The following is a 26,670-nucleotide window of genomic DNA, read 5'->3' on the forward strand; positions in this document are numbered from 1 at the left end:
TTCTAAGCAATGGCTTGTTTTATTGTAACTTGAGAATCATCAGATGGTTTACTAACCAACTGAATGTCCCCACTTCATTGAATATTTACAACATGGGTAACCATTGTTAATGAATTATAAATATTATGAATAACATGACTGATCACTTGAATTCTGACCACCTGGAATATACCGGTTACTTCAATACAGATAAATAAATGTAATTGCACTGTTAAAATATTGTTAAATCCTACAAATACTATGGAGACAATGTATACAAGTGATGAACACTATGCTATGAGTATGTTATGCGGTGCAAAAATCCGCAGTGTTGTACATATCTTAAACTTATTTAATGATCAGTCTTGGTAACCAATGTAATCCATAAACATGTACACTTAGCTGACAAATATTTATAGAAAAACTGAAGATGACCGCATTATTTGACTTCTATTAAAAGCCTGTTTTCAAGAATGTGGAAATGGCTTGCTGAAACCCATGCATATTTACTAATGGCTCCTTGCATCATTATACTCTGACACAGGCTTTCCTGCAGCTGTCCTCACTGTCAAACTTGTTCCCGTTTCCCTCACAACCTCCGAACCAGAACTGGGCACACGAGTTTGCTGTTGAGTCATAGTACCACTTCACGTCGTACTGTCGGCAGGGACCAGGGTCCAAGTCCTGTGTGCATCCTTCATCTGAAAGGGAAAAAAAGATTTTAAAAAACAAAAAACAAAGATGTTTGTAAGGATTGTGTAACATTCTGATTCTAGGGACATTACAGATGAGAGGAAGGCTTTAAAAGTACTTCCCATATTTAATATAGCAAATACAGGCATATGTTAAAATATAATTATTTTAACCATAGCACCCAGCACCAAGTTGTGCACAGTCCAATACTTTGACTGGGAAGAAGATCCTCCAACAGGATTGCTAATGAAACTTTATAGAATACCACTCCGTTTATTCTTACACAGGGAGGGTACACAAAATATTGCACCAAGCACTGACAATATTATTATATGGGGTCCAATAATTTTGACACCTTGCTTATTGGGGAAATAAAATCATTGCCTGTTAACCTCTTCTCTGGCTGAAATAAAATCAATTTTATGTATTTATATGAAATAATATAATTTTACCATTTTTGAGCATACATTACATTGCAATAATAGTGGAGGTCACTGTCTTTTTAGCTGTAGTATGATGGCAATGTCTGGAACATTTACCAAAAATATGCCCCCTTAGAACAATAATCAGTGTGGTATATAGTGTTGCCTACCTCTCAGAGCAAAAAGACACCAGATCCTTCAGGGATAATAGTGGATGTCGTCTTTGAACTATTTGGATATGCTTCCATTAATTTTAGCATGCTAATCAAAGATTAGAGTTTTTGTGATAACATGATTTGTTTGTGTTAACATCTGGAGAGAAGATGTGAAAGGGGGCAACGCGAGTGGGGCTGTAGAGCAGGCGAAATGGAGGCTACCTGGTCTGTTCTGTAGCACGGGCTCAGGCTGTGGAGCGGGGGGTGGCTGTGTTGTTGTGAAATGCCATTTGGGAGGGGCCTGAGGACCCGTCACTGGCACACTGGGTAAGTGTTGCTTCACTCGATCCGGCAGCAGAGGATACGGGTCTGTCAGGCTGGTGATCGGTTCTCCGTCAAATGATAATTTTCTGGTAATGCTGACGGTGCTGTTCTTGCTGATGTCTGGCTTTTGCGAGAACATAGGCTTTTTTGGTCCCCCTGGGTGTCCTGGCTGAATAACAGAATTATTCAAGATTTTAAACTCATCATACTGTGCCTTGTCCTCACTGAATCTGTTTTGCCCTCACTGAAACTTCATAAGTAATTTTCTCGGACCCAAAGGTCACAACATCCGGAAATGTAATGTTAGCTATGCTGCAAGAAATATAGTATTGGGTGTTGCTATGGTTGCAACTGAAAAGCTTACACTGTGGCGTGTAAAATGACATTGGGTATCTTAATCAAGGATTATTTTTCATATAAATCATTGAACAATAATGATTGTTTGTGACATTGTTCACACTTGCATTTGGCAGACTCTTATTGTTCACAAGTCCTTGGGTTCCTGTTACTGCTCCTAATCTCTTCCCAACCCTCCCATTCCACACAAATCCACTACCTGCTCCTTCATGAATGACTACCAGAGATGCTATAATAGCATTTTAAGTGAACACTGAAAGTAAACAACAAATACTCTATATAAGGCAGTAGCCTATTTACCAACTTTCCAAACTATTTTGTAAACAAAGAGCTCTTATAATTTTACTGCTATTTTATGCATTTGAATTAAATTTTAACAGTGAAAGAATTTCAGATTTGATATCTTATTCAATGTCTAATGCATTCTAAAGTCTTCCAGATTAAAATAATACCCCTTCGCTTCTGCCTCATAATTGTTTCACATGGATTCCTTCCTTCAATAGAGCAATGTTTGTGATACAGTTTGATAGTGAGCAGTGAACATTGAAATAGTTCTCTTCTATATCCCAATAGAAATTGAACCTTTTATTTAAAACTACAGTAGCATGGTAGATGTATAGTATGTTCACCTCTTTATATAGCCTGTTGAAATCTCCAGTGAAAGTCGGGGTGTCTGTCCTCTCTGGTGTCTCCCGGAAGAGCTCAGAGTTGGTGGGAGTTCCTGGAGGCTGCGGGGAGCTGGGGACGGAGCTGAACAGTGAGGTGTCTTCGGGCTCACAGATACGGGTCAGCAGCTTGCTCTCCAGGGCTAAAAGGACCACAAGCACCAGCCATTCAGCCTTTGGAATTAATATTGATTCCAGCACACTCAGAGTAATGTATTGGTTCGATCCTTTGCAGACGTGGAAGAGGGGTAAGGTTTTAAGGGTCAGAGGGTCATTGCATGCATAGGGTATTAGATGTAGGAGATTGGCTGTTTTGTATCACACCGCAGGAACTATTCTTTGCACTTCCATTATCGTAGCTTGAGGGCTGAATTTTAGTATTTCATGGGCCAGCTGTTTTTATTGTACTCTTTCCCTGCAAGCTTCATCACACCTGCTGCCCCAAACTGACAACCTCCACTAGAGCTTGTCTTTGGGCAACAGAGAGAGACAACTTGAAGAACCTCTTCAGTAAGAGAGACCTCTGACTCTTAGGAACCTACGTACCCTCACAGGTTTAATTGTGATGTCTGTGGCCTGTCAGAAGTAGTTTGGTCTATTAAAGGGAAGCCATTGCCCAGCCAAGGATATAAACATCCCTTCCGAGGAAGAACATTTTTATAGTGCCTTAAAGATATATTTTAAATATTTTCATTTCAAAACAAATACATTTAGCTTACATGTTTACAAGCAGGAAAATAACCTGCTAATACAAGAAATCACACAAACAAACAATTTAACCACCTAGAACAACATACCAGGAAGTGTTATGAAGTCCTCAATCAGGTACACGTGTTCCTCAACAGGTTCAGAGGCGATCAGGTTCATCTCGTCTTTAAAGTCTAAGTAAAAGGGGTCACTTTGGTTGACCACCCCGATGACGAACATCTCGATGTTGGCTTCATGGGCGTCTGTCACTGCGTCCTCCAGCTTCACCAAGTCTCGCCTGTCTGCTTGCCCATCCGTGATGACGATTTCCACCTTGCGCACGCCAGGGCGGGAGGTTTGAAATATCTGGTTGGCGCGCTGGATGGCACTGCCTGTGAAGGTGCCCTCACCCAAGTATGTCATCCTGCGGATGGCCGCCTTGACATCGTCCTGGTGCCAGTGCTGTTGCAGGTTGAGGACCACAACGTTGATGTGACTGTAGAGCACCACGCCGACGTGCGTCGCATCCCGGCCCAATGACAGCCGGTCGATCAGTGCGTTTACAAAGTCCTTCATGGTGTTGAAGTTGTCAGGGCCCACACTTTCTGAACTGTCGATGACAAAGACGAGCTCAAGCGGGCTCTCCCGGCATTTAATGCCACAACCTGAACGGAAATGAGAAAAACCATTAGTGATTGTTCCTGAGCAGTTGGAAAGCAAAATATAGCAGGAAAAAAGGAAACTGGCTTTGGGAAATTCCAATTCCTTGGACGATAGAATACTTAAATGTTGTAGGAATAGAAATATATCATACCGCAGATTGCTCTGATTATTTTGATTACTTCATCTCTCTGTGTAAAAGGGAACAAACATTAATAATCATAATTGGCACTGGCAATCAAAATTATTTTAAAGTTATAAATAAGCCATAACATACTTGTACATTAATGTATGGCTACTTACCGTTAAACCAGGTTCCCCTTTTTGTCCAAGCATACCCTGTAATTATCAATTTAGTTAACATATTGAATTGATCCTTCCTTGTTTTTCACTATGAATATGATACATAAACTCTAGAAACATTTTGCCTCTGGACTGACTATTATTGTGAGTCCTATTATTGCCCACAATCACTCTCCAGAGGCCAGATGAAGCCTGTGGCCAGACGGGTCACAGGTTCAGAAGTGATACAGTCCATTGATTTAAAACAACCACGAAACATTGTGGTTCTCATACGCAAGAGATACCTGGATCACTGCAGGGCCCAACCTATCTCCATCAGGACAAGTGATGGGCAATTTTTTAAATTTATCTAAGGTCTTGTGGCATAGCAGGAGAAGGTGATTTTTCATTATGATAGCACAACGGACCCTCTTGCCACAAGGCTTCTGGAGGACTAGACTGGGTCCTATCAACAAAGATTCTATAAATCATCAAATTAAAATTGAAAGCGGTATCTCTATTGTAAATATAAATATAAGTTGTATCAGAGGGCCACAATCTCCTATTGCAACCAGAACCACCTTTTTGGTGATTGCATTTAGAGGTAGAGAGGATGGAAGGGACACTGGAGCTGACCATCTGTTTAAGCTAAAGAATATGTTACCAAATACACCATCAGTGTTTAGTGAGTAAATATGATGTCATACCTCAGGTCCTGTAGGTCCTGGTTCTCCTAGTTGTCCTTTCTCCCCCCTTCTTCCTGTGTCACCAGACAATCCTTTGTCTCCCTGCAAAGTAACACCAGTTACTTACCTACTAATGTCGCCCCTGAAAGTTTCTTCACTGAACGTACTGTACTGAATGAAACTTTATAGAGTTGAGTATTATATTACATACACCTGTGTTATATGTAATCACCATAGAGATTGAGTACACATAACACAGATAGATATTCACTTACATACATAATGTACAATTAGTTTTACATCACAGTGCAGAATTCAGATTCGGGTAAGATATATGGTTTATCATTGATCATTATAAGATTTGACTAACCCTACCTCACTAGTAGATGCTATGGTAGATCATTATTACTATACACTGTAGGACATCTGGGTGCACAGTTGTGCCAAGTTCCTCAACTGGGTCAACATTTGAACCACACTATAAATATTTTCTTGATAGCACTTTCCAGAGTTTGTAGATGGGTTAAGACAAACTATGGCCCAATTTCTGTTTGTGTAGCAAGGAGGATTTGTTTTATTATGCCAGTGTGGTAACAGCTATAGGGTCATGAGCATCATCTGAGAGCATCACTACTGAAACTTGATCTCTTAAACCTTTTCTCCAGGATGGCCCTCTCCTGGGAGCCCTCTGGGGCCTGTGATCCCCTGGAATCCAGTATCCCCCTGAAAACATCAACCACAGACCAATTATTTAAAAAGTATGCAACTGTTTATTTGGATAAAAACTATGAAACACACACACACACACACATAGGCACAAACACAGACACGCAAAATACATTAACCAGGCTCCTTGTATTGTTGCACAGTATACAGTAAGTTGTGGCCAGGAAATTATGACCAGGCTATACCTTCTGTCCCTGAATTCCCTCTCCAGGTAAACCCTGAGGACCAGGTGGGCCAGTCTGGCCAACAGACCCCTGAAACACAAACATGTCAAACATGTCCAGCAGCCAGGATAACAAATATTAAACAAATGAATGTCTAACAGTGTATACTTTTGGTTTTGTCAGCAAGCTAGCATGTTTTATCCCAGTGTAACCCTGGATATGTTAATGCAGTACTTCAGTTATTAGCATAAACATTCTCCCACATCTACCTGGGCCAATTCTGATGAGCATTTGCAGGCAGAAAAATGTGTTTACCAAACTGCTTTGGTTTGTTTAACATGCTGTTAAAGGGAAATATAGTTGCCTGAAAAAAATCTACCATTTTGTTTTGCTGTTTTGTATGAAATAAACGTCTTGCACGTTTAACACAAACTTGCAGTATTGGTGAAACAATAGTTGTATTTTATTTTAATGGTGAGTACCAGTAAGGATTGAGTGTTGTCCATATCATACCTTGTGGAATATGACTGAAGAACAGCTGCTTTAACTGATGTCTATGACACAAGTGCTAACATTTTGCTATTTTGTATCGCCAAGCTATTGAACTTCGCTCAAACCTGGTGTTTTCTATTAACTCTGCAGCAAACACATTTTAATTCAAATCAAAGCATATTAGGAGGGCAGAACAGGTCTGCTAGTACTGAATGTGGTCTTCTACAACCTTAGGACCCATCTGCCCAATTCCTGGTGGTCCAGGGGGTCCAGCTATGCCTTGAGAACCTCGATCTCCCTAATGAACAAAATAAAACAACAGAAAACAAAGCAAAAACCTTTTATTAAAAACAGTATCATCCATGGGACTTTTGATACTCCCAATGATCAGTGCATGCTTCTGAGTGCACAGTCACAGGACTGTAAATCATTCTCATTCCAAGGTCCTTAAAATAAATAGAAGTGATCATTGTCAATCATTGAAAATCTTTTTTCAAGGTTTACTGAATAAAAAATAATGAAATTAGCTGATATTATTGGGTTAAGTATTCAGTTACTGTAGAATTACAGGAACCGGAGTTAAGCTTTGACAGTTCTGGGTCACACTTTACAATAATGAACTTGGCATCAACTAATGTTGTTGTTAACATGAATTAATGATGGACAAATACATTAATTAAGCATGAAATACATTTTTCATTAGTTAATGCATTTGTTAACAACTAACCAACATATTCGTTACGTGTTTGTCATGGTTAGGAGGTAATTGCTGATTGAGGCCGCCAGAGGGCAGGGGCCTCATTGGCTGCACCTGTGCCTCGTTAATTACTAGGTGCTGGCTCAGGGTATTTAAAGGCTGTGCTGACAGTCTACCTACGCTTTGGTGTCAATCTTGAATTTGCACTAAGCCGGTAATGCACCAGGTAGACTCTGTGAATCTACGAGTCAGGTACGGTGCTGGTATTGATTTCTCTAATCAGTTAAAAAAAAGTTTAAAGGTAAGGAAGGCGTGCAGCTGGTTGTGTTGTGTTCACTCACGCCTTCCTCTAGGGTTCTGGTTTTTCTTTTCTTTTGGACTCGTGTGAGTCGGGGATTGGGGACGTTGTCCCTGGTATATATTTTGGTTTGAATTTTTGTCCTGAGCTGCATCTCATGGTTTTATTTTCATGCCTAGCCTTTTCATGCTAAGTTGTACTTTATTTTCTTCATCGGTCTGCGACCGTGAGTGCAAAGCATTTAGCACTTGCTTTTGGTTGGGTTATCCGCCCTGGTTTTCGAAGGGGTGTTTTATTTTCTCCAGCCGTTTTGGGCTTCATTTCTATTTGCATTTCTATTTGGGTTAGTTCCTCCCTCTGTTCTGGGAGAAGACCTTATTATTTTTATTCTGGGTAGCTCTGTCTGTTCCCTCCCAGGATTTAGTGGCTTAGTGTCAGTGCTTAGAAGGGTTATTTCCCTCAGTCGCGTCTGGCTCTCCGCCCCGTTCCAACCTCACAGTGTTGGTTAGTTGTTAAGTTATAATTAGTTAACCATTAACTAATACAACTTACTTTCACATTACAATATGAATTGCTAATAACAAATTTAGTTGTTAACATGAATTAATGATGTACAAATACGTTAACAGAGCTGTAGTAGATTAACTTCTCAGTAGTAGTTAGTTAACAACTACATTAGTTAATGCCAATTCATGGAACCTTACTGTAAAGTGTTACCCAGTCCTAGATGGTAATAAAGGAATGCATGGACAAATAAAGACTTTTATAAAAGTGGGTAGGACAGGTAAATAAGTTGGAGTGTGCTGAAGACTAATAATTCATAATACCTTGCATTACTTGAACCTCGTGAAGCTTACTCAGTCCAGAGATTTTATTTGTTTTATTTGAAGGGCTTTTAGCTTTGACTGAATTACCCGCTCAGTCATACAGAGTGTATATTTTACTGTGATTCATAACAGCTTCTTAGAGTAAGAGTTCACAACTATATTGGCACACATATCAAAATTACTGTGGAGAAAAACACCTGAAGCACTTTAAAATATAAAGACCAGGAGGCCGGTGGCATATCATTATTATATTCAACGCTAATTACTTGACAACTGAAAATGTTCTCTATTTCTTATCATTTACATTTTTGAAATGAGAAAAAGCTGCAGGCATAAAACAAAAACATATGAGACACTCCTTGGCCCTCTTACCTTTGGTCCAGGTAATCCTTTGCCTTCAGGCCCTGGTTCTCCCAGTAGTCCTGGCAACCCTGGATTCCCCTGCAGGTTAGCATGAGAATGCACAGCTCATGAAAATTGAATGATTAGCACATTTATCGTGCTCAGCATCACAATGCTAAACCTGAGTCTTTACCATCAGTTAGCTTGGCTAGGTTTAAGGTCCATTTGGATAAGTACAGTACACTGCTTATTAATCACACAATGAATATTGCGTGTCTTGAACACATGTCCATCTTTGACATCTCGTCCATTGGCAGTCTAATGCAGCTGTACTCCATCATGCCCCGCCTCATCCCTTTACTCCTTGTATGATGTGCATTTCAAAAGATGTTCGTTGGAAAAAGTATTCGCCCCCTTTATGATTTCCTCTATTATTGCATATAAGCACACTGAATGGCTTCGGATCACAAAATGTGATATTCGAAAAATGGGAACCTGAGTAAACACAAAACACATTTGATCCATTACTAGTTTGTGTATTTAATGAGAAAGAGTAGGAATGCTTTAAATGTCTCCGGGTGGGCTGTTTATTTCTATGTGGGCAGAAGGTGATAGCCACAGAGTTTCATAACCATCCATGGTTTGCCAACACTTCACAATAAATGTATTAAGCTACATTTCTTATCAAGCAGCTCAACAGAACAAACAGAATGGTTGAGATCTGTTTCCAGCCCAGTGCTATAGGGAGGGACATAACTATGGCCCTCATGTCCATATGATATACAGTATGTATAAATCTTTTTGTATTCAAATTAAATTCAAGTTAAAACGTCCTTTTTGTCATCCCCAAGCACATGAATATGATCAAATGGTTAAGTATATCAACACTCATGGTTAAAACATCTACAGTAACAAACCGGTGCACCAGGGTAGCCATCTCCTTTCCCCCCAGGTGGTCCAATGGGTCCAGGTAATCCTCGCTCTCCCTAAGAAAAGTTTAGTAAATGTTAATAGGTGGTAAACACTGAACAGATGTACAGTACAATTGTTCTGAAATGTGCTCTGTTCTTGTTAACCTATTTTATAACAGTTGTGTTATGTTCAGGTCAAAACAGACCAACTTCAGTCTTTAACATCATTGAACATTGAACTTTATTTCTCAGCATGAAACTTGATGATACCTCAACAGCGCAAACACTGTACCGGGTGTACAGACTGGTGATTATGAATGCAGTGGAGTGCACAAACACACACACACACACACACACACACACAGGCACACACACACACATGCACACACACACAAACACAGGCACACACACAGGCACATAGACTCCATACAGAAACGAAAAACAAATCGCTATTAGAGCAGTGGGGGCCTGAAGTCAGAGTGGATGAAGGACTAGGTAGCTAGTAAAGTCAAATAAACCTGGAGGGTAAGAAAGATATTAGGACAATGACAGTAGGAGGAGGAATATCAGTAAGTGAGTAGCATCACATATTATATTTCTGCTTGGGGAAGGTGACTGTGAAGTGACCTCAATGTTAATTTACCTTCGGTCCAGTTATCCCAAGTCCTGGTTCCCCCACATGTCCAGCTGGTCCAATGGGACCAGGGTCCCCCTATCGACAAACAAGCAACACATGCTCAGACTATTTTTCAAATGTTCTGCACCAGTTAAGAGGAACTGCTACTCTAAGCTTGGCTTGCTTTTGATGATAATATTTTACCGAAGTCTAATCATTGTTATTAAGGAAAAATACAAACTTTCATGAAAATCTTCCTCTACATTAGAACCAAAGTGCTATGATGATACGAAGAGTTTTATCACTTTTCTTCACACTCTGGGTAGATTATATATATATATATGATAAATTAAAGAACATTACTGTCACATAATTTATTCTACAGCAGTGGCAGTGCTGATTTCACTAATTAGTTCCCTCCTCTGTGATTGAAGGTGTGTTAATCAGTGAAATCAGCGGGCGTAGCAATGGGCTGCAAACGTGCATAACCTTGGTCTAGGCCCTCCATGGCACATGATTGGGCACCACTGTTCTACAGTCTCTTGGGTGATCATCCAGAGATTGCCACTTACATTAACTTACTGCATAATACAGTGCATTGGCACCATTAATGCAGTAAGTCAATTTAAGGGCAGATATTTCACTCGTTTTTAGTCTTTGTGATGCTTGGGGACTAACTGCTCTGTACTGTGTCTCGTTTTGTGTGGAACCCCGGAAAATGATGAACAAAACTGAAACAATTAACAAAAATACAAAAGGCAACATAATTACATTCTAATTACTATTTTTACTGGTAGATGGATACAAAATCTACCTTGGCACCAGGAATGCCCCGTCCAGGCGCCCCAGGGATTCCAATTGGCCCACTGCTTCCTGGTTCTCCCTATACATGTACACAATCACAATTCAGTTAAATGTTTTTGTTTAGCACAGGCAAGACAACATACAAACTGTATCACTCACTCGTATCTTGTCATGATACTGAACTCAAAATGTATTGTCCTTCTGAGTTCTCCCAGAATATGGTATCCATGGTGTTTAGACTGGTAGCAACAGCACAACTGAAATACTCAATCTTCAAGAAAAGCACTTACTCTTTGTGTTAGTGTTTAAATATTAAATATAAACTATCAAATGTTTCAAGTTTCACCGCAAAACGCGATAAATGCCAAATTTGAATTGAGATAACAATGTGAAAACATCTATGATTGATAGAGCTATCAGGCCCCAAATTATTAGTAACAGAAATGTGCCTTTTTCTCAAACAATATACAGCATTTTGTTATGAAACTCTTCACTCTTAATTTCTAAAAGATACCTCTAATTTTATCTGAAAATCTGCTGTAAAATCAGGCTTCTTTTTTAGAGGCAAGGCTATCGTAAGAACATTAACAGCACCATCATGTGGACAACATGAGCACAATTCCTAAGGAGATGCATGTATTTCCCAGATCAATTGAAATAAACAAATATAGGAAACATCAACGTGATTTATGATGTCTGGCTTTTCTCTTATTTGTTTATCCAACATCCTATATGTTATTTACAGAATATCTCTAAAAATGTATAACTATGTCTTACGGTTGATTAAACGAACTGATTTGGACTTCTTTTGTTCATTTTACTAACACATTTAGCATTTTACAATAATTTACTGTTTGTTTATGGAGATGCTTAAACCTATTATAGTTTACATTTTTACATTTACATTTTATTCATCCCTATTATTTGAGATAGCTGGTCAAAGTCAGAATGCATTTCAGTTTTCATGAGCATTCACCACATTACATTCCATACATTAATGGCAATTGGCAGACGTTCTTATCCAGAGCGACTTACAGTTGATTAGACTAAGCAGGAGACAATCCTCCCCTGGACCAATGTAGGGTTAACAGCTGTGCGGATCTAATTTTGGCGAGACTGGGGATTGAGCCACCAACCTTTCATGTCCCAGTCATTTACCTTAACCACTATGCTACAGGCCGCCCAACACCACATGCAAACAGCTCGTACAGCTATTTATTTGCCTTGTAAAACATAATAATTGATCTAATTATGTAAATAATTTGAATGGAACAAAAACTGAAATATCTCCAGCAAACAGGACTGTTTCCAGTGGACAGCCTTCACATTTTTGTTGTTTGGTTTACAATGAATATAATGTTACTGTTGTTTATATCATTTATGGACAATGCATCCCTGTCTCTTTCATATGTATTTGCATAAATATTCAGAAACACTATTGCCAAACGTATGTCATTACCGTAAACTATCAAATCAACATATTATGGCAACGTATAATGAAGTGGTGGTGCCACACATTCTTATGTAGCCTACAGTAAGTCTGAGATACCTTTTAATCATTTTTCCATGTGACATTTAGGAAGGTTTTTCGTACAGCAACTGAAAGTTTGTGTAGCTCTTATGTAGGGCCCTTGTTTGCTTACCTTGGCCCCTGCAGGCCCCACGGCCCCCATGGACCCTGGCAGGCCCCTGGGACCCCTGTCACCTCGATCGCCCTGAGTAGAGAAGCAACACTTGCAATATTATGGTGATATATTGCCATGTAATTTTAAGATAATAAAAAAGCAACAACCAATTAAAGTATTATTTGAGAAATATACAAATAGATCCAAATGTGAAATGACAGAAATACAGTATGATTTGTAATTAGTATTTTTGAACGGTTTTATATACTGTATAGGTATTTTGACAAACAATATATGGATTGCCACAGAATATGGATACCTTTTCTCCAGGTATTCCTTTGCCAGGTGAGCCATCTGGGCCTCTGGGACCAGGTGGCCCTGTTTCACCCTGTTGTATTTCAAGAAACAAGGGAATTGCAAGGGTTATTAAACGAAAGTACCTATAAACTAATCTAATAACATCTCATTTATGTCGATACATATGACACCACAATGAAGCATGTCATATGTAAAGTGCAGTTAATGTAGCAGACGTGACATGCATCCTTTTGTCTGATGAAAGGAAAACATATTGCTCTTTTATGCAGTTCATTGCTGCCCTTGCCATAGTTATGAGATGCAAGCTAATGGCTAAAAGACCAGGAACAAAAAACCATCCACTCAAAGTAGTCTCAAAGTAATGCTTAAATTATACATTGCAGATGCATTAAAAATGCATAAAAATAGAAAATCATTCATACATCAACAAAAAACACATTAATGCATCAATTACTTTCCATTTAAATCTAGTGTTCATCTTGTCTAATGGTTATTTGTTCCTGATTTAGACTGGCCAGTAATGATTGCATATTCATGCAGCAAATATCTTCAAAGCTTTTAGAAAGTTTTATACATTTACTATTTGGAACATTATCTCCATGACTCACATTCACAGTATTGCTTTTCATAATATTGCTTTTAATTCTACTAAAGATTTTGTAATTTACCAACAACGTTCTGAGGGAAGATGGTATTTATAGGCTCATTAAATAATGATCTTGCAACACATCACAAATGACTACTGAGTATGACAGTTTCAATATCCCCACCTTGGCTCCAAAAGTGCCATCTTCTCCTGGAACACCAGGGATCCCAGATAGTCCTGCTGAACCAGGGTCACCCTGGCACACCCCCCCAGGGAAACAGTCAGCAGACGGATCAACACATTTACAACATATACAATCATCACCAATCACCAATGCAAGGAGGAAGATGTGTTCTCAACAGGATGAGGCCTCTTTATTAGGTCCACCTTTCTTGTACAGGGTAGGACCCCATTTATCTTGAGAGAAGCTTGAATTATTCATGGCATAGATTCAAGAATGCGCTGGAAATATTCCTTAGGAATTATGGTCCATGGTGACTGGACAGCACAGGTACTGCAGATTTTTCAGCAGAAACGCTTCTGTTGACAAAGGTGCTCAACTGGATTGAAACGTGGGAACTATGCAGGCCATTGGAGTAAACTGAAATCAATGTCATGTTTGTGGAACCAACTGGTGATGATGTACTGTATGCTTTGTGACAAAGCGCATTATCCTGCTGGAAGTGGTAAAGACTGTGGCCAAAGGGATGAATATAGTTAAAGGAAAACACCAACATTTTGGGAAATATCTGTTTTTCTCCTACTTACCAAGACACAGAGAAATGTTCGATTTCATTTAAATTTTTGTGCATTCACCAGTTCAATTTCCATGTTAGCATAACGTGTTAGCTTAGCCTAAAGACTTAAAGCCTATAGGAGTCAGTAGCCTACCCCCTTCAAAATGAACTCCGATGCTGTCTCATTTACACAAAGTATCATGTGTATTTGAAATATGTGAAAAAATGTAAACGAGGGACATTTTCGGAGAAGTTAGATGGTAGGAACTATAACCGCTGAACACACATGTATCCTCTTCTGTCTTCCATTGGTTGAGCGCAGTGATCTGTGCACCTTCTGGTAGTTTTAACTTCACCCTCTCTCGTTTTTTAAAAAGAATCCTGCTCGTGTATTCCAAATACACGATACCTCATGTAAATAAGACAGCTTCAAAGTTGCTGTAAGGTGTATTTCTTCACTTAGAAGGAGGTAGTCTACTGACTCCTATAGGCTTCAAGTCTTTATGCCAAGCTAACATGTTTCGCTAACATGGAAATTGAGCCAGTGAATGCACAAAAATTAAATCGAACATCTCATATAAGTGTGGGTAAGTCAGAAAAAAGGTATATTTCCCCAAATGTTGGTGTTTTCCTTTAAGTATGTTGTGACATTGAAATGATACTCAATTGGCAGTAAGGGACCTAATGTGTGCCATGAAAACATTCCCCACACTATTACACCACCACTGCTGACACACGGCTGGATGGGTCCATGGATTCATGCAGCTTAAGCAAAATTCTGACCCTACCATCTGCATGTTACAGCGGAAATTGAGACCAAGCAACATCTTAGCAATCTTTAATCTTTCAGTTTCATGTACGTACAGTAACCTCATCTTCCTGTTCTTAGCTGGCAGGAGTGGAGCCCAGAGTGGTCTTCTGTTGCTCCCTGGATGTTTTCTGTTTCATGCACCATTCTCTATAAACTCTAGAGACTGTAGTGTGTGAAAATTATACCATGGTGATTTGCCCATTTTAATAGTTGGTTAAACACCATGCCTACATGCTTTATATACTGAGTTGCAGCCACAATTCACTGTTGGGAAGAGCAGGCCATTTGTGTTAATGATCAGATGCACCTAATAATGTATTCACTGAATTTATGTCTAAGCTTTTTAGACATGTAAACTATTATATTCAATACTGTATATAGCATATTGCCACGTGGGAATGACGACTGCTTCAGATGAAATGATTTGGAGTTTTAAAAATAATCTTTCAGATATTTTTCCTTAGAATATGAAACGCCATGCTTACTTTTGGTCCTGGCTCTCCAACTCCTCTCTCTCCTGGGGCACCAGGTTCTCCTGGAAAGCCCTGTTGTCCCTGTGAATAAAGCATATGGGAACACACCTCGCTCAGAACATTCCAAGCATGTGTGTGGTATTTGGTCCGGTGAAGTGGATTTTGTGTTGGTCATGCCTACCAGCGGAGAGAGCACATATACCTGGGTTGTGTGAACGAATCAGTTTTTGTTTTGTCTTCTGAAAGAACATGCAGCTGAATTGGTTTTGCTTTCTTTTGTCTTTGTTGTTTTAGTTTGTTGTGTTGGTTTGTTATGTTTGCCTGGAAACCGTGAGGGTGAAGGGAAAGGCTTTTTGTTACTTGTGTTTCTATTGGTGTGGGCATTAACAGGGTGTTGCTGCAAAAGAGCATCAACCCTCCCTGTATAAATAAAGGTTAATACATAAATAAATAATGATCACAGACTCACCTTTGGACCAATTAAGCCCACCCCTGTTATTCCTCTGTGGCCAGGGGGACCCACTGGTCCTTGATCACCCTAAGCAAAGAGGGGGAGAGAGATGCACTATGTATTCCATGCCATAATCATATTTCAGAAGACTTTTGTAAATTGATATTGATCTTAATTTTTTTTCAAAGTTTTCATCTTGCCTTTTCTCCTTGAATCCCTGTTCCAGGAAACCCTATTGGTCCTGGCAATCCTGAAGGGCCTGTGATTCCCTAGACAAAGCCAAAGGTTAAACAATGTAATTAATAAAAATATTTTGGTGACAATTTAGAAAAAAGAACAGACAAAAACAGACAAATAATTTTCAACTCCAGTTCATCCCATGATCTAAGATTCAATTTATTTTCACTTGCACTGCAGTGAAATGCCATGAAATGTACTTAGTATTTACAGTCACCGTGTTTTTGGATTATAGATGACAAATTTCTCAGTTCAACAACCTCATGTTACCTTTTCACCCTTCAATCCTGTGCCTGGGAGACCACGCATTCCTCTGAGACCGTCGTACCCTCGATCACCCTGAAACACAGACACTGTGAGGAAGTAGTCAGAGTGGTTTATGTCATCCACAACAAATACTACCTGTATATTGTAGCTCTCACCTGTGTCATGCTTTGGCTGGCAGATCATTAATGCAAATATAGTGCCTATTCAGTATACTCATGCTAATCTGAAACATACACCACTGAACACCATTGTTGTATTCATCAGATAATATTTCCAAAAAGTACATACATTAGAAGATATTTATTAAGATGCTTACTTATTGATAAAGGCTACTTATAATAATGGCGGACCACTGTACCTTGGGCCCTGGCAGACCCTCTCCTGGGGCCCCTTGGTTTCCCTGTATTCCAGGAGGCCCTGGAGGGCCCTAAAACACAAGTTCACACACACACTCAAAGACATGAGTAAACACACAAAAACACAAACATGAATGTACACACACGCATGCACGCACATACACACACATGATTGAAATATATTTGGTCATTAATGCACATTTTATCTGAATGCTATTGTGAGTATGAGCCTGATATAGTAAAGTGGGAGACTAAAATAATAATGCTTCAGTGAATACCTGAACAGAAAGCTTACCGACAGGCCAGGCTCCCCTATTCCTGGAAGGCCAGTGGGACCGGGCCTTCCCTGGTTCCCTTTGTCACCCTGGAACACAGACACAGATTAGGAGGGGAGGGGGCTACATCGATTCAAAGACACACCAGGTGCATCAGTTGGATAAACTCTTTCAAATTCCCTGTTGTATTGTCATAGACATGGGTAAAGCCATCATATCACAGGTCACTGAGTTTTAAACATGCTGTATTTCAAACCACAGAGGCCAGGTCACCTTTGGGCCAGGGAATCCGATGCCCACGTCACCAGGTGGTCCGGATGCCCCTTTGGGCCCTCGATCTCCCTATGTAATGGTACAAAATCAGGGGTTAATAATAATGATATAAAAAAAATAAAAATAATAATAATAATAATAATAATAATAAAATATGAAAAGCATAATAAAATATTTTTAAAAGCTTAAGAAGAAGAACAAGTATAAACAATATAAAATAACTATAATATATAATAACTATAATAACACTGGCATTAAAATTAAGAAGGCGTGATTCATTGAAAGCAAGATGACAAAAATGGGTTTTGAGCTGTTGCATAAAACAATCGATAGAGCCTGTCTTATTGGTAAAGGACGTTTGATCCAAACCTGATTGAATTAGTCACTCACACACAGATATGATGCATGAAGAGGCACATTCATTAATCAAGTATGCCATGAGACAAAACAAGGCAATTACAATCAACCCAGGAGTTTAAACCTCAGATTTAAATTTCTAGACTGCAGATGTCTGTTAGAAGTACAGTAGAATAGTTACCCCTAAGCTATGCGATAAACTGTTCCAGTTGTAATGCAGTTTCATGGTCTAAAATGTTGCCCCCATAAGCATCTAGAGATGAAAAACAACACATCAATGTCTTCCACTGTCCATTTCTATGTGAAATTTTCTACTGCCATGCATTATTATATGTGCTGTTTGGGAAAATTGTAAATAATCAAATTTTGAAACAAGAATATCGCATAGTCGTTCTTTTCAGCTCAGAAATGAGAATTCCCAGTAACCATTAAACATAAAGAACGCACTGAATGACATTACAGTGAACTGCAGTCCAGTCTTGGAGATATGACATTCTCACGAAAGAGAGATATAGTTATTTTTGTAGCCTTAATGGGGCCTGGTGATCTGTGAATTCCCTTTTGGAATGGAACTACAAAGCTGACATTTGCGACATTTCAAAAACATATAATAGGCATTTGTTCTTGTCGCAACTCATTGCCAATATTCTTTAGATTTCAGGATTTCTTTTTTTTTTGGGCACATTTTGATATTCGGGTATGACCAAGAACTGGCATGTATTTTTCTGTGCATGAATAATTTCATTAATACTGTCAAAAAGACTGTTGTGAATATGTTTCCTTGTTGAGTGTTAAATGTTGTCTATTTTTGACTCAGACTAAAATTCCTTACTTTGGGTCCTGCTTGTCCCTCAGGACCATGATCTCCGGGTGGACCTGTTGGACCCTGCAGTAAAAACAGAAATTGTGGGAAAAAGCTATAATTGTCTTTACATTGGCAATGGGAATCACAGTCATTGTACAAAAACTGGCTTCTGATTACAATATAATGGATTTATATGTGTTTTATAAGCGGTCAAATCTGCAGAATTGCTGTGTATTTTGATAGCGCTGATAGCTTGTTCTGATGTTGTTTAAAATTGGGGATGTATAGGATCTATGTTGGATCCTGTGCAGGTTTGGACTTTTGCATCAGGCGAATTTAAACATAACCTTTTTCATCCAATCAGAGGTTGTTTGGTCAGTTTGGGTCAGAGTCAGACAGAGAACCAAATTAATCATGAACTGCCAGATTTGTGTTGAACCACTGTCTAGATTCATCTTGGATAGCAGTAGAAAGAGGATCATTACTGTAAATTCTTGTTAAAAAAATCATTCAATCATCTTTTCATATATTCTAATTTAATATGAGTGATGCTAATGACAAAAAATAGAAAGAGAAAGAGGAAGAGAGAGAAAGAAAGAGCATTACAAAAATGCTAATTGTCATTATAAAATGTGTGATTCATTTAAATACATTTTCTTTTCTTTTTTTATGGCCTGTCTACATAAAAATGACTCCCAGTGGATATTATAGAGTCTGGGAACAGGGCACTGCCCACAAGACCAAATGCTAGTGCAACAAATGGAGGCTATTGTCCCCATGCCAATGCTGGAGGGTATGAAGAGGCAGAGGCAGCTGAGAAACTCTGTCCCAGGGCTAATCCTACAGGACAAAGTCTGCCCCTGAAAAAGAACAATATACTACAAGCTTGGTTTCACAGCTTTAGATATTGACATTAGTATCGGGATTACCTATAATCCCTAATTCACATTCCATAAGTGCACAAGTGCATACGCCAGGAAACAATTTATTTTCTGTGCACATCTGTCATCTACATTTCTGTGTAGATGACAGTCTTTCCAGTTGTTAGTTTCACTATTTCCTTTGTGGTGTTTTGAATATTCGATTTGCTGCAATTTAATTTTTCACTATATTTCTTATGCGTGCTCCAAGGAAATGGTATTCATTATCTGTTGGTTCTAATAACTCATCATCATTGAATCTGTGTTGATTTCAATCCCTCATTTCCCCTACATCCATTCGCAATTACCACACCTCATTTCTCAGATCACTTTCTTTGGTGAGAGCAAAAAAAGTATTCTAAAAACATAGTATAGTACTGAAATCACTGATGTTGCTATCGGATACAGTATCTAAAATAAAATACTGCACTTTATTAAAAAATGTAATACAGTATACATGGCAAATAACATTAAAAAGGAAAAAAAACATATTCCTGAAATGCAGACACAAAAATACATGATACAACAGCATACCTGCTCTCCTCTGTATCCTCGTGGCCCTGGCTGTCCTTCGTGGCCCTAAAGGAAAGATTCACATGTTTTATTCCTTCATCAATATGGCTGGAACAATGTAAGGGCACTCGGGGGACTTAATAAACTTACTCTATCTCCCTTTATCCCCGGGGAACCGCATTCACCTCTTTCCCCCTGAAACAGGTCATGCATTGTACAATTAAAAGTCCTGTTTGCCAGTTACAATGTACCCGCACAATCAGAGTAATTATAAAGGAAGAACATACTTAAAATGAATGGCAGGGCTCGCACTGTGATAGTGTACACTCAGTAACAGTGTACGCTATCATACATAGTGCACAAGGTGGCAGCATACACAAAATGAGTGGCAATAAGCAATGGTAGAGCTCATATAGGGACAATGTTCACACAATCGCACCATTCACACAGTGACACTGTACAGACAATTACAACAATACCCTGTTGAAAAAATAGGTTCAGCTACGTCTTGAAACAGCTATTAGCTGATTGACCAGTTCAACGAGCTCCATACTCAACATGGTTTGACCAGCTCTATGCTATGTTTTGAAACAGCTGCCATTTCAACAGGTGGTCATTTCCAGCTGGTGAGAGCTGGATTTTACACCAGGGCATACATACAATCGTAACACCTATAGCGAAAGCACATATCACAAAGGATATAAGCACAAGGCAAAATATGTATTATGAATCTCACCCTTTCACCTTTAAAACCAGGCCTTCCCTGTTGAATAAGAAGCATCATGTTTCAGCATCACATGAGAAACTGCCACACTGCTCACTGTATTACCGTGAATTCTGACTGAAATGTATGACAGATTGTGAACTCCCTATCATGGTTATCCTCCATTTATGCTTCTAAAATGCTACTTATATTTGATTTCTTTTTATATACAGACATTTGCAGAAAAGTGCTGATGTCACATACAGTGATAATATATTGTAGAGATTGACATAATTCTTCATTGGAATGTTTTGCTGAATTGATCATTGCACAGTCTAAACTGATTCCGAGAGTGAACATTCATACCATGTGCAGTGCACGCCTTGATAGAACACCCTACACACATAACCATTGGAAAGCATAAAAGTGTACATATGATACGGTGCACCTCAATGCCTTCAATTCCTGGACGGCCATTGATACCAGGTTCACCCTTTAGAAAAGAGCAGAACAGAACAGTTAAACCATTAGAAATACGCTGAGAGAATAAGGGCAGCTTTATCTAGTAGATATTGATAATCACACAGACTCATACTAACTCTGGATCCTTTTGAACCTGGAGAGCCATTGTATCCTGGATCCCCTTTTTTACCCTAGAGGAAAGAGAAATTGAAATGGTTAAAACAGCAAAGAAAGAGCACTTTGGCCAATCTACTGAAAAATAAAACTAAAGGAATCTCCTGAAAATATCTTAGCGTCTGACACATTTGCACTATCTACAAAACCCCTGTGTTTTATTAGTGTACTGAGGAACCATGTTTCATACTGCTATTTGGCTGACGCATTTATCTAAACTGACTTACAGTTGATTAGACTACGCAGGTGATTTTATTGTGGCTACACCGTGGATTGAAACACCAACCATGCGGGTCCCAGTCGTGCACCATAGCCACTGGGCTATAGGCGGCTCTGCCACTGTCGTGAGACAATACTAGCCACTAGTAGGGTTGTCTGTGCCAGCAGTAGGTGGGAATTTCACTGGAAATCATTGAGTGGTTTACCTGAATTCAGTGTATTTCTATTTAGTTCTGCATTGCTTAGTTTACATATTTGTCTTTATCAAATATGCAATTTGTAATGATTACAAGCAGTATGCATTTCCATTCAAACAACTTCTGTAATGGTAATAAAAAACATAATACCTTAGGACTGTACTTTAATGACATGTCTACTACATCCTACAGGTCAGAACGAACAAGGGTTTGCACCTGCTCGTCCCTTTATCTCTTTGTTCAATATTGTCACTTGTATGTGGGAAAATGAACACTGGACAGCATGTTTATCTGTTCCTAATCCTGTTTTTGACCTTTGCTTTCACTGAAATGCCCTCCTTGCATACACCAAAGCATTATTTTCTTTAAAAATTGGGTTATGAAAATAAAGGATTTAATGGTTGGCAAGGGGACAGTGGCATGGTACACTTGCAGTGTGGGAAGCCATTTTAGTCATCTTCTAGTGTCAGCTTGTTTTCTGCTGTAATCGGGGTCCTACTGTCCATAGTGACCAGAATATAAGAGTAAAAAATGGATATGGAATAAAAAATGCTTCCTCTTCGTTTAAGAACTGCTTTCAAGAGCTTTCCCATAAGGAGTCAGGTTTTTTCTGTGTGGAGTGGAGTATCTGTGTGCGAGTATGTCATCATATCAGATTCCATAGATTTGATGCTTTGCAAGAAATGTTTGCGCAGATTCAAGTGAATTAAAGTGAAACACACCGGTACTCTTACTGTTCCATGAGCTTCTGTGTTTATGTGAATGTGGGCATTGCTGTCAACTTTCATAATGAAACTGTTTTCTTGTGAAGGCAGAGGCCCATTACAAACTGAAATAAAAAACATAGAGAAACTCACAGGATTACCAGGAGGGCCTCTCTCCCCCTTGTCACATGCACATGTGGCCAGTGGCTGTGGACACTGGAAAATGGTAGAATTTAGAAATGGTAAGTATGAAAACAAAATATTATTCATTTATTATTTGTGAAATTTCCATTAAGTATACTTGTACAGAACATATTTATTATGTTTGAATACTCACTCCTTCAACGGCAAGGACATTCTGAAAAAAAGATAAATAAGTCTTAAAAGCACTGTCAACTAAACAACACATTTCAATGGTCCAGTCGATTGCTGGAAATTCAGGATATTCTGAATGAATCCAGGGCATCCTGCTCTAAAGGTTATCTGAGTCAAAAAGCACGCAGATATGAGATATTATGCAGATGTCTTTGGGGTGACACAGTCTGCATTATTGTCTCAGTCCAGACAGAGCTTGACCCCTTATAAATCTCAAGATAGTCCAGTGTTTTTATGGAAAATTATAATCTGAAGAGAAATGCTCTCCAGTTTCACACAATCCAAGCATTGATGCTGGAGAATGTTTCTAAGCCCAACTCCTACATAGTTACTGTAACAATGTGCTGAAGAACACAGTCCAACTTTCACTAGAGAACTTTGATTCACTTAGCTTCACATTCAGAGTTGCACACCATAACAAATCCTTGAGCTAAGTTACTTCTCTCCTGTGGGTCATGGGTTCAAATTTTACATTCAGTAGTAAGTGACCTGAGTCAGGTTCTCAAATAAGTAATGTAGTATCTACAGTGCAAAAACATGCAAATATTGTTTAGACCTGTCACTAAATATACATTTTTCAGGAAGTTGCAAGACAATAAATAAATAAAAAACTGGCCACTGCTTCCATTATTCAGAAACATCAGTCACTATTTGTTATGCCCAATCAAATGTGTCCAGGACAACTCATACTCATACAACTCACAGCATAACCTTCAATGGTTATTATTTGTAACACACCTTTCTAACACATTTCTAAAATACACAGCAGAATTTCTTTTGGTGATTTTTCATGTGTAAAATGAGCCTTCACCAAGTAACTAAAAAAGGAAAAAAATGTGTTATTAAAAGTGGTATTAATTAAATATTTGACCCAAACAGTGCAGCTTCTTCATCAAGATTTCCATCTGTAAATAATAATAAATAAAATGTAATAACCAATTATACAGCAGTGCAACAATACAAGTCCACCTCTTACAAATACATGTATTTGCATTTTTTCCAACGTTAATGTATCTGTATTTAAACTCTTATTTTGAAATGTTTCGCGATTGTGGTTTCATTACTTAACCTCTTAACCGCCTCACGGGTTAGTAATTTGAACCTCTGACACACTCATAGCACTAATTATCAAACACAAACTTACAGCTGTTCCACACTTTTCTTTTATGGCTTTCACTTTAATTTTACTATGCTGTCATTCCTCTACATTCTTCTAGAATGGGCTGGCTGAAGGACTTTTTTCTACATAAAGGTAGGATGCCATTTAAACCAGTGGATAAGAACTAACCTAGGCTGACCTCTTGATTGGTCCAGTAGAATCCTGCACTGTGACTTGGTATATAGTGAAAAATGTCCACTGTAAGGGAACTCACCAGCTCACTGAGCAGCTTCTCCTCCAGGAGACTGTCCGTCAGGCTGTGGACATACTGCTGGGGTGGGGTATTAGCGATAGCCCTCAGCTTGGCACTGTTCTGGCTCTCCCGTGCCAGGTCCGACAGGCCGATGGTGAACAGCTTGATGCCGTGGCCCTTGGCCTCTGCGGCAGCTGCGATGACGCTGGGGCTCCGAGGGTGGTCAACGCCATCGGTCATGAGCAGGGCCACCCTGATGTTATCGGCCTTGGTCTCATGGGCGAACACCTGTGTGGCGTTAGTGATGGCGTAGGAGGTGTAGGTGCCGTGGCCAATGTAGGCCATGCTGCTGACGCGACTCTGGAAGACGTCCAAGTCCTGCCAGTCCAGGAAGTTGTGGTCCACTGAGACCGAGCTGCTGTACTGTAGGGCAGCCATTCTGATCCTCAGCTTCCAGCCAGCCAGCTGCATCTGCATGATCTGACTACTGAGGCTCAGCACAAAGTCCTTCTCCTTGCTGAAAAGGCTTGTCTTTGCACTTTCCGAACTGTCCAAGATGAAGGCAATGTCCATTGTGCACATCATGCCTTTAAAGACTGAAAAAACATGAAAGGTTGAAAAGTTTTGTGAAGTTGTCAGAAGTGTATGTCAGTATATGTACAGTATATTGATAAGAAATGGATATAATCACATTCCCAATCACTGCTCTAGAATTTATTCGATTTGACATTTAGTTTCTTAATCTCAACAAATCTCAACGCAGGTGGTCTTACTGTGTCCCTCATCCCTGACGATGAGGCTGTTTGGTCTCTGTCCTTTCTTTCTTCTCCCCTGAACGCTGGCCACATCTGAAAGGGCCAACAGTAAAAGGCACAGTGCCACACCTTTAGCCATGTTACCCCCTGGTTCCAATCTCCACCCTTGAAAGGAGAAATATTACATAGAGTAGTTACTGTAGTACATTGTAGCAGACAGCATAGTATTTATTGAACAGAACACTGCAAAGCTTGAAGTTTATAATCCTTATTTTCAATGCATTGCCTGGAATTATACAGTGAATATCTAATATGGCAATATACACTCAGTGACCACTTTATTAGATATAGACCTGTATATCAGCTTGTTAATGCAAATATTTAATCAGCCAAACATGTGGCAGCAACTAAAGGCATAAAAGTATGCAGACATGGTCAAGAGATTCAGCTGTTTTTCAGACCAAATGTCGAAATGGGGAAGAAATGTGATCTAAGTGACTTTGACCGTGGAATGATTTTTGGTTCCAGACAGGGTGGTTTGAGTATCTCAGAAACGGACTACCTTGCAGCACAGTGGTGCAGAGAATAGCTCTGTCACCTCACAGAAAGAGGGCACCATCGGCAAATCCTGGCTGGCCCCTCCCAGCTCATGCTGGGCTTGGCCCCAGCCGCCCTGATAACCTCAACCAGGAGCAAACGGTGTAGCAAATGGATGGATGGATGGATGGAATTTTTGCCATGCCTTGTTTATTTTTTACCCATAAACACCTTTATTTGTTTATGCTGGCCCAGTACAAAATTGTTAAGTTACATGAATTTGGTCATTTAGGTTTTGTATTTGAAAGGAGTATCACAAAAAAATACATATTTTATTACAAATATTTATATTGCAAAAATAAGTATTTTGTCCGGAACTATTAGTCTTGTTAGCTGAAGAGCACAATATGAGCACAATAAAACTTATGTATGGTTACCAAACCAATATAAAAGGCTTGTGACCAAAGCTTAGAATTCGTAGGCCCTAATCCAAATAACCAAAGTTGAGCCAACTTAAAATGTGCAATGTCAAATCGAATTTAAATGTTTTTACAGGGCTCAACAAATATTTTCACATCATTAAAGGAGCCGTGAAAAATATTTTTTGCCTGTTACAAAATTCCTGTTCAGCCATGTGTAAGGCAGAAATATGTACTTCGTGGCCAATAAATTGGTTAAAAAATCAAGAAACCACCTGCCACCAAATCAGATGATGAGATAGCCTAGTATGACTATAAATTCAGATTCTCGATTCAGGCTACACTTCGTCTGCTCAAAAGTAATGTAACATGAAGTAGACTACTGCTGTGAGAATGAATTGTGCCCATTACAGTACTGAGAGGTAAACACTACGTGGTCATGCGCGCAATCCCAAAGGTGAATTTGAAACCCCCTCCCACGCCCCCCAAGCTTCGAACCGAACTAAATTCAGTGCCATACTGAAATTGATTGAATTCTAATGTCCAAACTAAAAAAATAATAATAATCATGCAAACTGTGTCACTGTTTAAAAAAGAGTGTAGCTTATTGGGTTAGTGGCAGTATTACAGTAAACTGAAAACTAGCGCAGTGCACAGTAGCAGCAGCACCAACAACATTTTCGAATCAATTTGATTATTTTTACACGATTCAAAAATGTAAATGTACCGTCTGCGGGGATATGTACTATCAGAATATATAGCCTATGATAGAGAAAAATATATATTTATCATAAGAGTTAAAATACCCTTGATCTGAGTTAGTGTACAGAGAGCATAACATATTTGCAAATTCAAATCTTACCTCTTTTCTCATTTAGCCACAAGACGTTTTAAAGAAAATTCTTCTGATCGGTGAATTACATTATGTAATGAACCAACTTTCTTTTTGTGTAGTTCCAAGGCTGGAATAGTGCGCTCCACG

General features: G+C 39.1%; 1 protein-coding gene across 1 annotated transcript; it reads right to left on the minus strand.

The window, feature by feature from the left end:
- Positions 1-6: 6 nt before the first annotated feature.
- Positions 7-26,670, minus strand: col28a1b (collagen, type XXVIII, alpha 1b). Its single transcript, XM_061224725.1, has 35 exons — positions 26,551-26,670; positions 24,751-24,897; positions 23,999-24,573; positions 22,588-22,608; positions 22,404-22,466; positions 21,094-21,147; positions 20,943-20,987; positions 20,528-20,554; positions 19,942-19,986; positions 19,813-19,857; positions 18,386-18,439; positions 17,197-17,265; positions 16,944-17,012; positions 16,651-16,719; positions 16,296-16,364; positions 15,989-16,057; positions 15,807-15,875; positions 15,350-15,418; positions 13,501-13,572; positions 12,732-12,800; positions 12,431-12,502; positions 10,798-10,866; positions 10,011-10,079; positions 9,374-9,442; positions 8,487-8,555; positions 6,522-6,590; positions 5,822-5,890; positions 5,565-5,633; positions 4,932-5,012; positions 4,246-4,281; positions 4,097-4,133; positions 3,393-3,947; positions 2,560-2,738; positions 1,472-1,742; positions 7-680 (listed from the first exon to the last, which is right to left on the minus strand). Exons 2-35 carry the CDS (start codon positions 24,869-24,871, stop codon positions 508-510), a joined length of 3,561 nt encoding a protein of 1,186 aa, XP_061080709.1. The 5' UTR covers positions 24,872-24,897; positions 26,551-26,670; the 3' UTR covers positions 7-507.

This window comes from Conger conger, chromosome 1 (assembly GCF_963514075.1).
Source record: "Conger conger chromosome 1, fConCon1.1, whole genome shotgun sequence".
Lineage (NCBI taxonomy): Eukaryota > Metazoa > Chordata > Actinopteri > Anguilliformes > Congridae > Conger > Conger conger.

Excerpts from the sequence above, each read along its gene's own strand:
- col28a1b (XM_061224725.1), bottom strand. The coding sequence starts at position 24,871 with ATGGCTAAAGGTGTGGCACTGTGCCTTTTACTGTTGGCCCTTTCAGAT. Across the intron at positions 8,556-9,373 it reads ATGGCTACCCTGGTGCACCG|GGGAATCCAGGGTTGCCAGG; the intron begins GTTTGTTACTGT and ends GCTAACCTGCAG. Across the intron at positions 5,013-5,564 it reads AGGGCCATCCTGGAGAAAAG|GGAGACAAAGGATTGTCTGG; the intron begins GTTTAAGAGATC and ends GTTACTTTGCAG.